The sequence below is a fragment of the Danio rerio genome, chromosome 15 (assembly GCF_049306965.1).
Source record: "Danio rerio strain Tuebingen ecotype United States chromosome 15, GRCz12tu, whole genome shotgun sequence".
Classification (NCBI taxonomy): domain Eukaryota; kingdom Metazoa; phylum Chordata; class Actinopteri; order Cypriniformes; family Danionidae; genus Danio; species Danio rerio.
In genome coordinates, this window is record NC_133190.1 from 22,530,810 (window position 1) to 22,546,660 (window position 15,851).

Consider the following 15,851-nt stretch of genomic DNA (forward strand, 5'->3'; position numbering starts at 1 on the left):
AAAATAGTTTATATTTTTAACCATATAATAAACAGTTGAGATTTACTACTTAGCATAAATCTATTTAGATGAATGTCTATTATCAGCTGAACCATTTGTAATGAATTATTTGTTTGTTAAGTGATTTATAAAATCATTCTGTGCTAATGGTGAAAACGATGTGACCTCAGTGACAAACCTAATAAACTAACTTAAGTGATACAATTAGATCACAGGCTTAAACATTTTTATCAGTCAACTCCAAAGAAGTTTAATTAAAACCATAAAATAACACAAATGCCCAACATAGCACATAATATCAGACCCCCTAGTTATTCTGCGATTACGCAAACTCAACCAAAAGTCACAAATTTTTGTTATCCAGCAAAATTCTCAATCAAATGCAAAATAATTCCCCAAAAAAAGTAAATCATCTCATAAAACATCAAATTTCAAACCATTTAATATATATATATATATATATATATATATATATATATATATATATATATATATATATATATATATATATATCAGTTTGTAATTAATTGTTTAACATGACTTATAGACATTGCATAAACAGCGCGTGATGTATACTAATATGTGTCTCTCAAAAAATGGCGTCTCATCTGCGCCCTCACAATCATTACATTCCATAGAAGAGAGACGGGTAATTGTTTTAAAGCTTGTGCAGTATACAGACGCTGATGAAGCACGAGTGATTTACATCAAAGTCAATGCAAAGATAGGATTAGACATCCTGCGGCACAAATTGTGTGTTTAACAAGCTTCAGACTGCAAAAGAAAGTTGGAGCAAACATCTAACAAACGGAGCAATGGAACAAACGAAACAGCAAGCAGCGTACAATGATAGAGATTTGTTCAAGAATTATGGATGCCTATACGTGACCAAATTGACATTATTTGTGCTTTACATGTATGGCTGGTTTTATGATGTTTGTAAAATCGATAAATGTTTTCATTTAACTTTTTCCGTGCAGTAAACAAAAGAAGAACACGATTCCCTGCCATTGACGAGTTTTACGGCAAACTGTATTTTAGGTGTATTACGGTAGGAGAAGCCCTAACACATGTCCTGAGCGAGGTACATGATGTCAGATGCTCCGGGGAGTGAAATTAGAGAGAGAGAGAGAAAGTAAGATCAAAACCAAAAAAAAATGGATAAAAATAAGAGTTATACAACCTTCTTTTGGCTTAAATCCCTACCATTTTAAATTTTGTCTTGACAAGAGATCATAATAAATGCACATTCAACAAAGTAGGCTACCTAATATGGTAAATAAGAAGAAAACTATCTGCTAAATTCTGGAAATTACCACCACAAAACTATTTTTATTGCCACCCAATTTTTTTTTAATCTTTAAAAACTAGGGGGTCTGTAATATTCTCAGTTCTCATTAAACAAAAGCATGCTATTAGCATGTTCTAACCTCATATACAGCTGTCAGGTCTCTGAAGAAGGTCTTAGCTCCATTGAGCAGAGCTTCATTGTCTGGACACACGACCATGTATCCGACGTCCCGCTGGGAGCTGTAAGGATCCAGCAGAAGCTTCTCCCAGTATGGCAGAGCGAAAGGAGACAGCACCACATAGTCATACTCGTAACCCACTAGTAAAGTAGGGATGGGAAGGGGCTCTGGAGATTCATCGGTACCTGTGAGAAAGAACCATTTAAATATACTAATATAATTCATAAACTATGCAGATGTTGTGTGCTAAGTTCTGCTTACCGTACGACCCCCTGCCAGCCATCTTGTGGAACTGCTGCCAGGTGAGGGGGCCCTGGACGCCCCAAGAGCGCACAGACCTCTTCTTCTGAATGGTGTCCTGCAGGACAGGCTGCAGTGACAGCAGCATCCGCAGCACATCCTGAGAGAACAGCATGCTCATATCGAAAGCTGCAAGGACACAGAGAGGAAAGGGGTTTACAAACACACTGGATTTAACTTCAATAGAATTAACACATTATACTTAAGGAAAGTAGGGCAGGGCATGGGGTTTTTTAAATTGGCTAAAGAAGTGAACAAATCATCCGTGCTTACAAATAATAGTTAGAATTTTTGACCTTTTATGATTTAGTTTTTATTCAAAATATCAAAATTTGACCTCTCTGGTGATATATGCTGCTCTTCCACACTTCACTTAAAATCTGACCTGAATAGAACCAAAAACTTTATTTATATAAAGATGGAGATCTTGAATAACTTGACAGATCGCATCACGGTGAAATAGTGCTCCTATTTGAAATAAAGAGCCAATCGCTAATGGGTAAAGCCTTCAGCTTCAAACTTTGATACAATTGGGACAGATAAATTAATTTCTGATCACAATGCAAAAAAGAAGTACAGTCATTACTTCAGTTTCATAGAATAATTTAAATAAAGACCAAAGATAGCCCAAAAAGAAATAAAAAGTCATTCTGTTTGTTAAAGGGGAACCATTGTGCCCCTTTTTACAAGATTAAAAATAAGTCTCTGATGTCCTTTGATTATGAGACATTTTAGCTCAAAATACTTAGGCATTTCTTTATAACAGCCAGTTTTAGGCATTAAAATAAAAATTGTGCAATCATAGTGACTGTAGCTTCAAATTCAAATTAGATTGTGCTAGGGATGCTCAAAATAATCGATTAACCGTTAACCGAAAGGGTGCGTTTGTGACCGATTAATGCAATCAGTTTAACAATTAAAATTATTATTTTATATATTTTTAGTTTGGCTGCATAAGGGGCCGATTGAATGCGCCTTTGTGTTAAGAGGGGCATCTTTTGCACGCGGCTCATCCCAGAGCAGCAGTTTGTGTTGTCAAGACAACTACAGAGAACTTTTAAAAAGCTTGGTTTCCACTACATTCATTCTTCCATGGCGGGGACCAAACTGCATCCCGCCACGGCTACATTACCCATTCAAAACATTCAGTTATTGTTGTTGTTGTTTTTAATAGCAGATTATAATCGATTCAAAACGTATTAAAAGGTAAGTGGATTATATCAACGCAAAACTTTTCTTGAACCGTATAGTGCTGTGCGCTATTGTTTAGTCCTTTGGGGTTACGTGCTGACTGACTGACTGACAGGTGCGCGATGCGTGAGGCCAGCAAACACGCAGAAGCTTTCAGTTAAGATGAACACAGTTTCTATAGTTATACTTTATTTACAGATAAAGTATGACTCTGCATATAATCACTCTATCTTGCTGGAGTTTATAGCCGTTTCGCTTTACTTCAGGACGCATTATTGCCGCTCTGAAGGTCTAATCGCTGTTTAAAGTTATCCAGAGCTGTATGAATGTACAAATCTTGAATATCATAATATTAATAAATATTACAATTTTATCAACATATACAGCAACACTTTTGCACAATCGATACCCAGCTGATTCAGTCGTTTCATAAGAGGACCGCGCTTTCTTCTCTTCTTTTTTCCTTGTCAACATAAAGGCAGTGAGGTGCGCCTCGCGTTTTTGGAATGAAAAAAGCACGTTAGCTGTGGTCGGCCACTTGTTCAACTGCAAGACATACTTAACTTTGCGGGACGATAACGTATAACCCGTGCCTACAGACACATTTGCCAAAGAAGCAAAATGAAAGAAGAATATTGCTTGAAACAGACGTGTTGATGCCAAAAAAAGCGCTGATGTTGACCTGGATCTGCATCATAAACGCAACAAATAGGCTTTACCTTTTATTTTACAGCTTATAAAGCATGTATGCACATTAATGCAATATCTTATGTTTACAAAAAGTCTACATATGCGCGCGTTGTTGTTGTCTTTTTATCACGCAGCGCGCGCACTTGAGCCGCGATGGAGAGAAAGGAAACCATAGCAAGACATAATCTTATATATTCTTATATAATGATTTCTATTAAAAATGTAAAAGGTTTTGTGATTATAATAATACAAGTGGGGCATTGAATAAATGCATATTTTCCGTGGAGCAAGCGATTTGAAGTCTGCTATTTTATTTGACGGAAGAAAAAACATATGATTGGAAAAAAACAGCCTATGCCGGTTATTAAAAATAATCAGTCAGTGTTTTCGATTTGTAATATAAATTAATTATTTAAGTGGAAAATAATTTAGGGCAGTCCTATTTATTTTATTCATTTTATTTCGTTTATTCTGTTCTTCTGTGCTAAACACTGCAGGTGCGTGAAAATGCTCTGTTGTATTGTTCTATTATTAATATAAATAAATCAGTATTTTATGCAATATTTAATGTGTCAGACACAAAATAGACACGTCAATTTGTTTAATATAAAATTAATAGTAATCTGACCAGTTAACCGTTAATAACCGATTAATGAGCGGCGGTTGTCGGTTAGCAAAATTAACCGAAATGAGCATCCCTAGATTGTGCTGTTAAAACGTCAGAAGTAGGGTCTCAGAAGGCTTTAGTCTATTTAGACTCCAGTGTTCATTTGTGCATCCTAAAACTCGATATTTATAATGCCTCTTAGTCGCTGACATGACATGGTACAGCATGGAAAACCCTAATGGCAGATGCCTGCTTCTCACTCAGGGCTATGTATGCTAATGAGAAAGAGATCGTCACTAACGGGCGGGACTTTCCACCTCTGACTACAAGTACAAAAGGAGAATGTCAATCAAAGTGTTTCTGCAGACTGCTTTAATGACATCAGATTATAAAAACCACATTCTTACCATTAGAGGCTGGCTAACCATTTAAAAAGCCTTATAAAAGTGATTTTTGCAGAGTAGGTGACAGGGCTCAAAATTGCGACTGCATTGGTTGCATATGCACCTGAAATTTTATCTATGCAATATTTAAATATATATAGAGCATTTGTGTGAGTGTATAAAATAATCTTGACGAGTGACCCAACCACACAAATAATGGCACATCTTATTAGTGATCATCATGTGGTGAATGTTAATCCACCATTTACACTTTTCGCAAAGTAAATAAAAGACTTTTATTGGGTTAAAGTCCCCTATGAAAATGACTAAAGCATTCACCACAAAGCCGGTGTGACAGAGTTTGAGGGTAACAGCGTTTGCCACATCTACACAATTTAGGGTAGTTCTGTTTAATCCTTCGTTTAATTGACAGAAACCTGTCAGCCATGCAAGTGGCAGCTATATGTAAAATTTAACACTACGTACACCATCGCACAAGGGCTTGCATTCACTAAGATTACACTAATATTGCAGCAAGAAATGACCTGTATTGCTATTAAGATGCAAAAGCAAACAATAAGTTATATGTCAATAGTATCTGTGCGATATCAGACACCACCCATGAGAACACATCACATTTTTTATCAACTAAGAATCATTCATATCAAGCGGTGCAGGTCAGTGGGTGCATGCCATGCATTTATTTTTTGTTTTTTTGTTCATTTTGGTTAGTGTTGATATCAAATGCAATAAATCTGTTAGTTTAACAGTGCTCATAATTGGTGGGTGCGACTAAGTTTTGGCTGGTGCTCCTACATTTTTAAAGTTCGGAACGCCAGTGCTACCTAGCAAAAAGGCTCTAGGTGTCCTTTAATACACGAACATAGACTTAGAATAAATTTCTCAGCATTACTACAACAAAATGCAAATAGCTCAGGCATAAATGTATTAATAATCTAGCCTAAGGGCCGAACAGATATTGAATACTATTCATTTCATGACTTAGAGAACACTTCAGTTTACATGATAAAAATGAAAGGTAAACATCTTTTTTTGTCAAGCAAATTAAATTCACAGCATAATTTACATTAACTTATTAAACACTAACTGATAATCCTTAAAATACTTTTCAGACAGAACTACAGCTCCAATCAAACTGAAGAAGAATTGTTAAAATTGCAAAAATATTTAAGAGTAGATCCTCACCATTTCGTTTGGCCCAGTGATGTAAAGAGGAGCTCTTAACCAGCGTCTCATCAACTTTTCCTCCAGACATGTTGTCCATGAACTGTCTGCCATGCTCAAGAGCCATGTAGCAGTCGCTGTAATAGTCCCTCTCCTCCAGCCTAATGGGGGACTTGATAACAGTGCCGAGAAGATCTGGCCTGATGATGGGGGAGAATGGGTTAGTGCACAGGTCCTGCAACAATAGCATGAGATCATCCGGGACCTGTTCTTTTAGGACTGTTCCCCTCTTGAGCGAGGCTGCTCGTACAGCTTCAAAGTGCTTCTCAATCTCTCTTGCGGCATCCGAACCACGTCCCATGATGTCCAGCTCATCCTCCAGGAAGAGGCCAGCCCCGTTGCCATACCTTCTATTCATGACGGCACTAAAACCACAAGAGCAGGGGTCCATGCTGGAGTACTGAGAGTCCATGTTAGGATCGCTGATGTAGACGCCAACATCTGCCCCTGTGATGTTCATATTGCAGACGCAGATGCAGCAGCTGTCGAAGTTGCAGTCTTTGAACAGGTTCATGACCGATTCGGAAAGGATGAGGGTGACGTACAGGCTGTGAGCTTCGGGGATGGAGGGCACGGTGGCAGGCTCCACAGAACTTAAAGGTCTACACGTGGAAGGTGTTGAGGCGGGAGAATTGAGGTCGGAGTTTTCATATTTTAGTGAGCCCTGGACGCTGGCAGGGCCTCTGGGGGTACGTGGAGTGCGGGGTGTTCGTGGTGTTGGGGCGGAGATTCGAGGAGTGGCAGGTGAGGGCAGGATGCCGGCTCCGCTGTTGCTGGGCGGGGCACTGTTGGACATGAAGGTGTTGTGTGTTTGAGGAGTGCAGCTCTGCTCCTGCTCCACTGCACTTCCCACACTAGGGATGTTACTGTGGGGGAAAAAGAGAAAGTGTCATGTCCGGTGGCTAAAATATTACACCAAGTAGTTTAATTTTTAAATAAATGGCAAATATATTTCAAGTAATTTATGTGGCAAATGAAACTATTAAATGATGAAAACAACAGCTACATTGTTCAAAAAAGGGAAATAAAGTGTTTGGCCACTTCAGCTTGTTAAACAGATGGAGTCGATTCAATTCAGCAACACCTGATCCAATTCCAAAACCATTCCTGAAGTATTACAGTAGTTTTAGGGCTAGTCCTACTTTAAAAGCCACAACAACTGTCTACTGTCTGGCCAATAGAAACCAGTTAAGCAGGTATATACAAATATTAAACAATGATTTTAATACACGTTTAATGCAAAATGAAACCATGAATTTAACACAAAAGGTGTGCAATTTTGGTGTCAAATTAACATTTTAAATCAGAGGTAGAGAACCTGTGGCTTTTTGAAAAAAAAATCATGGCTCTCCGTTTAGTAATATTTGACAGTTTTAAAAAAAAATACCTGCACTTGAAATCAGTTTCCTTGTGAAAATACAATTACAGTTCCATTTTTATTGTAACTTTTACAGCAAAATAAATACAAACTCGGTGTACAATAAAAACATGTTTCGACCAGTGCACGTGTATGTTGCTGTGGACAAACTTAAATCACAACATCAATAAAGGGCAAATAACTTGCAATTCTGTGTTAACTAAGCGTGGGTGTAATTACCATAGATACATAAGTTGTTTGCTCTTTATTTTTTAATAAACAGTAAAAAAGGATGTCTGTTCTTTATAACTAGCCACACTTAAAACGTTGCTGCATAGACTACTTTAATTTGACTTATTTTAAGTAACTTTTTTTATAATAATAAAATGTTAGTAAATTGTGCTGCTTTTCAGAAAAAAAAAAAAGTTATTTCCCAAAATTTAAATAAAGTCATCTACTTCTTCGACATGTGATGCTATATTTAAATTTATATATACACAGACACACACTTAGAAAAAAAGGTTCCCGACCTCCGTTTTAAATGGTAAAAATTTTAATATAATACACCTTAAAATATCATTTAGAAATGCAATAACATGCAGCATGCTAGCTCAGTGGTTAGAACTGTTTGGATGATCTCCCCATATTAGCATGGGTTTCCTCCGTGTGCTCCGTGATTTCCCCCACAGTCCAAACACGTGCTAAAGGTGAACAGAGTAAACTAAATTGACCTTGGTGTATGTGTATGAATGTGAGAGTGCATGGGTGTTTCCCAGAATTGTGTTGCAGCAGAAAGGGCATCCGCTGCATAAAACATATGCTAAAATAGTTGGTAGTTCATTCTGCTGTCGCGACCTCTGAAATAGAGACTAAGCCAAAGTCAAATTAATAAATGAACAAAACCAATATTTCTGCTTTTTTTACCCCAGTCTTCAGGGTCACATGGTAATTTTGTGACAATTTACTGTGGTATGGTGTGAGGAACGCATTTTAACCAAATAAATTCATGAAAAAAAATATTCTTAGAGTGTTTTTTTAATGGGTTAACTTCTCAAAAACAAACAAACAAACAAGAAAAAAATTACGTATATCTGCTCTGACTTGCAAATTAAAACACAAAAGGCAGGTAAATGTAGATTTCATGACATAGAATAAATAATGTGCACTTACTTTGACTAAACGAACATTTAAAATTCGTAGATAGGTTTCTCGCAGTGTAAAAACATAATTTGGTGCTAAACTGTGACATTTTTTAAGCTCTGCGTACTACTTATCTGCATCTGGATCAATTCACAAAAACTGCATACAATTATAGAGTCCTCAACATCTCCCTCCTTCCTTCCTTTACAGTTTAAGTTTAACTACACCTGTTGTTTCTCGGCAGGAATTCATAAACATACTAAAATCACTATTGGAACAGCTGGTACGTTAAATGCAAAACAGCTCCCAAAATGAAGTCGTTTTGGAGAGAAGCGCTCGGATGTGGCAGACATACATACCAGCAGTGAAACAGATGCAGGTAGACATTCTTAAAAGTTGAGTGCGTTTGGCATCATCGCTGTGGACACATGCCTCAATTAAGGCTGCACTATCATTAATATTGAATGGCTATTTTGGGCTGGCAGCTGCCTGGACCACAAAGAGTAGAGAAGAGTGTGTTCTGTGCTTGTTAAAAACCTGACCCATTTACTTCAACCGCCACCTGCTACACGCATAAGATACCCCCTCCTAAATAAATCAATCTGTTTAAAAGCCTTCCATTCAAGCCAATGAGCTAATGAAAGCTACGATTACTCAATGTTTAATCAAACGTTGAATTTGATACAGATGAACAAACAAGGAAATATTGACTACGTCTACAGCAATCTTGATAAATCTCCACATCGGAAAGTGTCTTACACCATTTTATTTGCTGGACAATTGATTGTTTAGGAAAAATTCAAGACAAGCTGCACAATACTATATTCATGTTGATCTTTTTTTTTTCTCTCCTTATAAATGCATCTTGTCATTTTTCCATTTGGATTAATCTCGTCTATTGCAAAACATACAACAACAAATGAAGGTTCTACTCCAGAGGGGTATTGCCCATTAGTAAGACACAAGATTTAGCTTAGATTTTAAGGCTATCCTGACTGAATTTATCCTTGACTCAGTGGTATGAAAGCAGGCTTATTAAGCTAAATGAAGTTACTACAGAGATTTATTCTTTACTCATTCTTCAAAGCAGGCTAACAACCAGGCTAAGATTAATCCTAGTGATTTATATGTTTTGTGATCAATGGTACAAGAAATGAATGGGCTTTTTACATATATTTTCCAATTATTAGAATTGAAAAGTAGTATGTTTCATTGAATTTAATAGGTTTTATCTGTATTTGCATCATTGACTCAGTGATCGATCCTGTGGTCTTGTAATGTTGTGAATGTGCACTCATCGTGGCTATCTACATCCAGCTTGACATAGCGACTCATCCTGGATCAGCAAACATGCAACAGGCTAAGCCAGGAGGACCCTTTTTCTGTTATCCTGGCTTTCATGGTTCCACATTCGTGCAATACCCCTCAAAGTCAATCTATCATGCTTTATTAAAAAAAAATAAAATAAAATAAAAAAACTTTCACAAAACCTAACACAGTCCCATTTTCTCTGCAATTCTCATGCAACTTCCTATTTGTTGTTTTTGAAGTCACTGCGGCAAGTTTTATCCAAAAACTTTGATCTTAGACACTCAAGACAAACAATTTGACATCCATTCTTTTCCAGAAATCTTTGGGTTCTAAACTGATTTTCAAAACCGTTTTTTGTGCTACAGCGCCACCAGTACCCATCTTATTTGCAACTGCGGCTGTTTCGGGTACATGATCTAAATCAGGGGTCACCAAACTTGTTCCTGGAGGGCCGGTGCCCTGCAGATTTTACCTCCAACCCTAATCAAACACACCTGAACAAGCTAATCAAGCTCTTACTTGACATAATTAAAACATCCAGGCAGGTGTGTTGAGGCAAGTTGGAACTAAACCCTGCAGGGACACCGGCCCTCCAGGATCAGGATTGGTTACCCCTGATCTAAATGCTTAAATCTAACTGGGTAGCCAATTTCATCACAACATGATGGGAAAAACAAATACACAGATGACATTGGTCAAAAAATTTGATCATGACTGGTGTGATTGAGAAGCAAACATTTTCAGCAGTTTATTTACACAATATGGATGCTTCCAAATGCAGAGAAAATTCCAAAACAGATGCAGGGTTTCTGCACGTTACACCAATTTATTTAAATTAAAGACCTTAAGACATTTTTAAGACCATTAAAAATTAAAGACCTTTTTTTTTTACGCTCATAAAGGGCTAAATGCTGAGGAATTTTTCAAATGGCCAAGATGAAAAAGATTAAATTATTTCATATAAAAAAAAATATTTTATTTTAATACATTTACTATTACAATAATAATTTAATAATAAAAAATAAAATATTGTAGATTTTTTTCTATCTATTTTATAAAAATCTAGATTTTTGTTTATTTAAATACAGGCGTTAATGTTTAATGTAAAATTAGGCAGAGAAACAATTAAAATCTGATTGGTAGAAAGTAAAAAAAATCACATATTTCTTGGCTATTTTTTACCTGTCCTTGTTGAGAAAGGTCATGGCTGCCATCGGCTGCAGCATCTCCAGTTTGCCAACTGTCCAGCTGGGCCGGTACACACATTCTTCTGGAAGCTTGACAGGAAGCAGACACTGACTGGGCAGCGTCTTCAGAGGGGCGTAAAGAGAGCAGCCGATGAGCACTTGGCAGGACTCTGGCTTAAACACGTAGGAGAAATCCTGGAAAAAAAAACGACAAATGATCAGTGTCTCGCATCACAAGAAGTTTCTTTTTGAAAATCTGTCGCAGCAATTAAAAAACAAAAAACCTTAATCTCGGAGGGTTTAGGGCTGCAGAAACCCTCCTCCACCTCCATCTTGAAGTTCCCGCTCATGGCCCCATCCAGAAGAGAAAGGCCAGCTGCTGACTCTGTGTTGCCCATGTTTATAGGAGAGTAACCCTGATCCAGTGACGGAGGGGTTGGGAACATCTGGTGCAGGTCTGCACAGCCTAGATCAATAAACACACACAATGAAGGAACTGACTTTTTGGCACTAAAAATAGAAAATAGGTAACAGATGCTGGCCATTAAGGGTCTCGAACTGTGATGACTTGCGCAGCACTATAACGGGCTGCGTTGGAGAGAATAAGTAGCTCTAGAACAAACTAGCTTTACAGCAGCTATGAAATAAGCAGGAGATATTTCTAGGTATGTATGGATATTAACATTTTGGATAATGCCTGTGCAAATGGCCAATATATACTATAATAAAACGATACTATTACTCATTTTGTATAAGAGCAATTGAAATTTTCAAGTTTCTAATGTTTTAGATTAACTTTGTTTTATTATCTTTATCGTTATATTTATTTGAGATTTTTTTTAACTTATTATTAAATTATTACATTTAAACAAGTTGGCAATTTCTCTAAATTCTCAGTTTGTATCTATTTAACTTATCTGATACTCATTAATTATTTAACTATTTGAATTAAATATTTTTTTACTTTTTTGTACAATGACTATAAGTATTACAAGCTATTTAAGTATAACAACATCATCAGTAAAAAACTTTAACTGAGATGGCAAAACAAATTGTAAAACTCAAGCAAAAAAGCTTGAATATAATTTTTGATTGCAAGTTAGCAACATAAAAAAGAACCTGCTATAATATTAGCCAATTACCAACACATTCCTACACAGCTTTAAAAGAATCAACACAAGAATTCTGTCAATCTCTATGGACTATATGAATTTTTATTGGCGCATTCTCTTCAGCAACATTAGTTACACATGTAGCATGGGTCAGCAAGGGTGAACATGTGTGACACGCACAAGGCAGGGGGTCTGGCGCTGCAGGTTTTGGTTCCTTCCCACCAAATTTCTCCTCGGCTCCACCGGCAGCTCTCCTGGATCCAGGTTGCTGAGAGTAACACAAAGACAAGCTCACTTTAATTGCTCTACTGTTCCCTTAGTTCAGCAAATAAAGAACTTTATGACCACCTAAGAGCTTTCCTAATGAGGCACGAGATCCAAAGCGCGGAAACATACTACCGAGCACTCTCTAGTTTGGTGTACATACACATATCACAAAATCCAAAAGATTGATTAATCACAGGGCTTCACTAACTACAATTCAAAGCAAAAAGGGACAGAATAAAGCTGCAATGGATTTTATATACAGCAGGAAAAATAAGTATTGAACACATCAGCATTGTTGTCAGAAAACTTATTTCTAAAGGTGTCGTTGACTTGAAATTTTCCCTGGATGTTGGTAACAACTAAAGAAATTCATATATGCAAAGAAAACAATATCAATTAGTTTACAAATTAAGTTATGTGTAATAACTCTGTCAGTGTAAATTAATATTAGCTGCTTCATTGCAACATCTACATTATCAGGAGGATGAAGATGAAACTAGGGTGGACATTTCAGCAAGACAACGATCCAAAACAAAGCGAAGGAAACTCTCAAATGCTATCAAAGAAAGAAAAATAAGCTGCAGAATGGCCTAGCCAATCACCTGATTTGAATCCAATAGAGAAAACAAATTAAAGATCAGATTTGAAAGAGGAGACCCACAAAATCATTAAGATTTTTACATTCTGTTGAAGTCTGTGGAAAAGCTCACACCTGAACAATTCATGTGACTTTGAAAAAGTCTTTAAACTTTTTTCACTTTTTACAACAAACGTCACAGTGTGCATGTAAGTAGTGGCTACTAACCGTAAGGTCATCCTCGTCAGAGTTAAAAAGGTTGTCCAGGTCATTAATGGACACGACCAGATCGGTCTCATGGATCAAGCTGGTTGTAGGAAGTGGTTTACTACCACCTGAACCCTGGGCATCTGCGCAAACAACAAATGTTCAAGATGAACCTCAGAAACACTAAAACATTTTATTTTAGAAATAACATGCCAGGGAATTCCACTCACCATCAGAAGATGAACTGCCATCTTCCCTCTAAAAGTCAAGCAAAGAAATATTGTAATCAATAAAAACGTTCATTTGACTCAACATTCTTCTAAAAGAATCACTGTCTGACCTTAGCTTTTTTCCCAGCCTCTCTCTCTGATCCAGACTTTTTATCTTTATCTGAGAAATTAAACTCCTCATCTCCTTCCTCAAAAGCGTAAGGATCAGATTCTTGCTCTGGATCTTCATCACACACAGCCGATGATAGATACTGGTTTTTCTTATGCTCGTACATCTTCACCAGCTCTTCAGACACCTTCAGAGGCCTTTTGGAAGAGGACATCATCCTAAAAAAAAGGAAGAAAAACAACACCCCCACACTATATTACACAACTAGTCATTGGGAGAAACAGAGTCTGAACGATCAGGTTGTTATCAGCTTTTTAAGTGTATAAACAAAATAGATTGCATAAGATGGCATTATATTTAAAAGTGGTAAACTTAATGGTTTAAACTGTTATGTGAGAGCAACTGAGAATGCAAGTGTCTTTTATTTAATCTGTTCTTGTTATTAAGAACTGCACTTTAATAACTGAATTTGATATATTCCGTAGGATATGGTAGATTAAGCAAATAAGTATTTTCTAAATTATTTTAATCAGCTGAAATATGCTGCCAAAGTGACTTATGTAATGCATATGTCATTCAAAATGGACATTTGAATTTTGATGGAATTTAAGAGGCACAAGAGCCAGGTTTTTATGGCACATTACCGAAATGTATTTGGGTCACACTTTAAAATAAGGGAGACATAGTTAATGTAGTTATTAACATGAAAAACAATGAAAAATACATTTATTAAATTGTTTATATGTTTGTTAACATTAGTTAATGAAAATATAGTTGTTCAATAGAAGTTTTTGTTAACTCACGGGGCATTAATTAATTAATGTTAACAAGCAATGTTAATAATCCATTTGTAAATGTTAACATTATTAGTTCACTATAGTAATCCCTATTGTAAAGTGTTACTGGTGTTTTACATTCTACGCTGAATGAAATAAAATATAAAATAGCTGAAAAGAGGTTACTATTTTTACAATTAAACAAGGATGCATAGACTAATCAGAAGTGACAGCAACAACATTTACAATGTAACAAGATTTAGCATTTCAAAATAAATTCTGCTATTGTATTATCTCAGTTACTTTGAACTATCACAAATAATAATTATTGTTATAATAAAAAACTATAATAATAATAATACTTACTCTTATTGTTATTATTATTATTAAGTGAATATTGACTATTCGTTCATGCAAAACATCATTAGATCCCAGACAGTGCACTAGAATATCAGGCAATCAACAGGGTCCAGCTCAGTCTCTCTGCTTCTGCCATTAACTAGTCAAAAACATGCTTGGACCAATTATTTTTCAGCAAAGCTGCCTCATGTTATTGACAACCACTGAAGCAAAACAACTTGCAAAAGGGCCAAAGAAATGTTCTTTGTGGAAGCGCAACTTGCCTTTTGCATTAACAATCCATAATTAAGATGTTAAAAGGTGACCTATTCTCAGCAGAGTATAAAACAAATAACTTTTTCACACAGGCGAGGCCATGTTTTGAAAAGGCTTTCAACCGATGTACTTGAAATTCAGTACCAATCATGCCAAATAAAAATTGTTGGAGTTCAGCTCTATTAAGCCAAAGAAAAGGACTTAATTTATTTTTAAATCTATTACACAAAAAAAGTGTTCTGGTCCCACTTTACATTAGGAGGCCTTGACTACATTGTAATTACGCTAAAATTAAGCTACAAAATACTTAATGCGTGAATACACATTTTAACATTGTACTTATGATTGATTAAATACCTGCATGTAAATGCATCTGTAATTAATTTCTGTAATTACATTTGTAAATACACTGTTGTCCATTCCTTACACCACCCTTAGACCTACCCATATCACCAAACCTGTCCCTAACCCATACCCACATTCCACCAGAAGTGTTCTGCAATGCATTATGAACACATAGTAAACTATAGCCGCATTTCCACTGTCAGGCCGGTGAGAGCCATGGTTTTTAAATCGGGCCGGGCAAGGCCATTAGCCCAGGAGCTTAAACAGTGAGGCAGAAATCATGTCACGTTTCCTCTCTCAGGCCAATAGCTGACAGCGCAGCACGCAAACTCCACCCCAGAACACCCACCGAATCAAACGTCACACAACCCGCCCAGTTGAGTGGGAAGAAGAAAATCAAATCAGAATCAGGTAGATAAAGCACATCATCACATCATCACGAAGCGATTAAAATGGAAAAAACCAAAGCACATTTGTCATTATTTAAATGATTTCAATTAGGCTATTTTATCTAGACATGTGACACTGAATATGTGAATTTGTCAAATTTTATGTCTTTCTGTATTCATATTTTGTATTATTTCCAAACGAACAAAGAAAAAATCCAGCTGCTCGCGGCATCGACAGAGCTGTGAAGTGAGCGCTATTTCGCCCCGTCTCCCACACACATACATGCATATAAACATGCACGTTTCATGCACAAACTGGAAGTTACTGGCTGCTTTGTCTTTAA

The 15,851-nt window shown here is 36.5% G+C and overlaps 1 protein-coding gene across 1 annotated transcript in view; it reads right to left on the bottom strand.

Moving 5' to 3' along the window:
- med13b (mediator complex subunit 13b) overlaps positions 1-15,851 on the bottom strand; it is a 64,436-nt gene that overhangs the window by 14,507 nt on the left and 34,078 nt on the right. The window contains exons 10-18 of the mRNA NM_001083838.2: positions 13,384-13,600; positions 13,274-13,301; positions 13,065-13,186; positions 12,173-12,260; positions 11,165-11,346; positions 10,876-11,075; positions 5,847-6,751; positions 1,731-1,898; positions 1,431-1,654 (exon numbers count right to left, since the gene is read on the bottom strand). Of these exons, the coding sequence (NP_001077307.2) occupies positions 1,431-1,654; positions 1,731-1,898; positions 5,847-6,751; positions 10,876-11,075; positions 11,165-11,346; positions 12,173-12,260; positions 13,065-13,186; positions 13,274-13,301; positions 13,384-13,600 (2,134 nt within the window). The remainder of the gene's footprint in view (positions 1-1,430; positions 1,655-1,730; positions 1,899-5,846; positions 6,752-10,875; positions 11,076-11,164; positions 11,347-12,172; positions 12,261-13,064; positions 13,187-13,273; positions 13,302-13,383; positions 13,601-15,851) is intronic.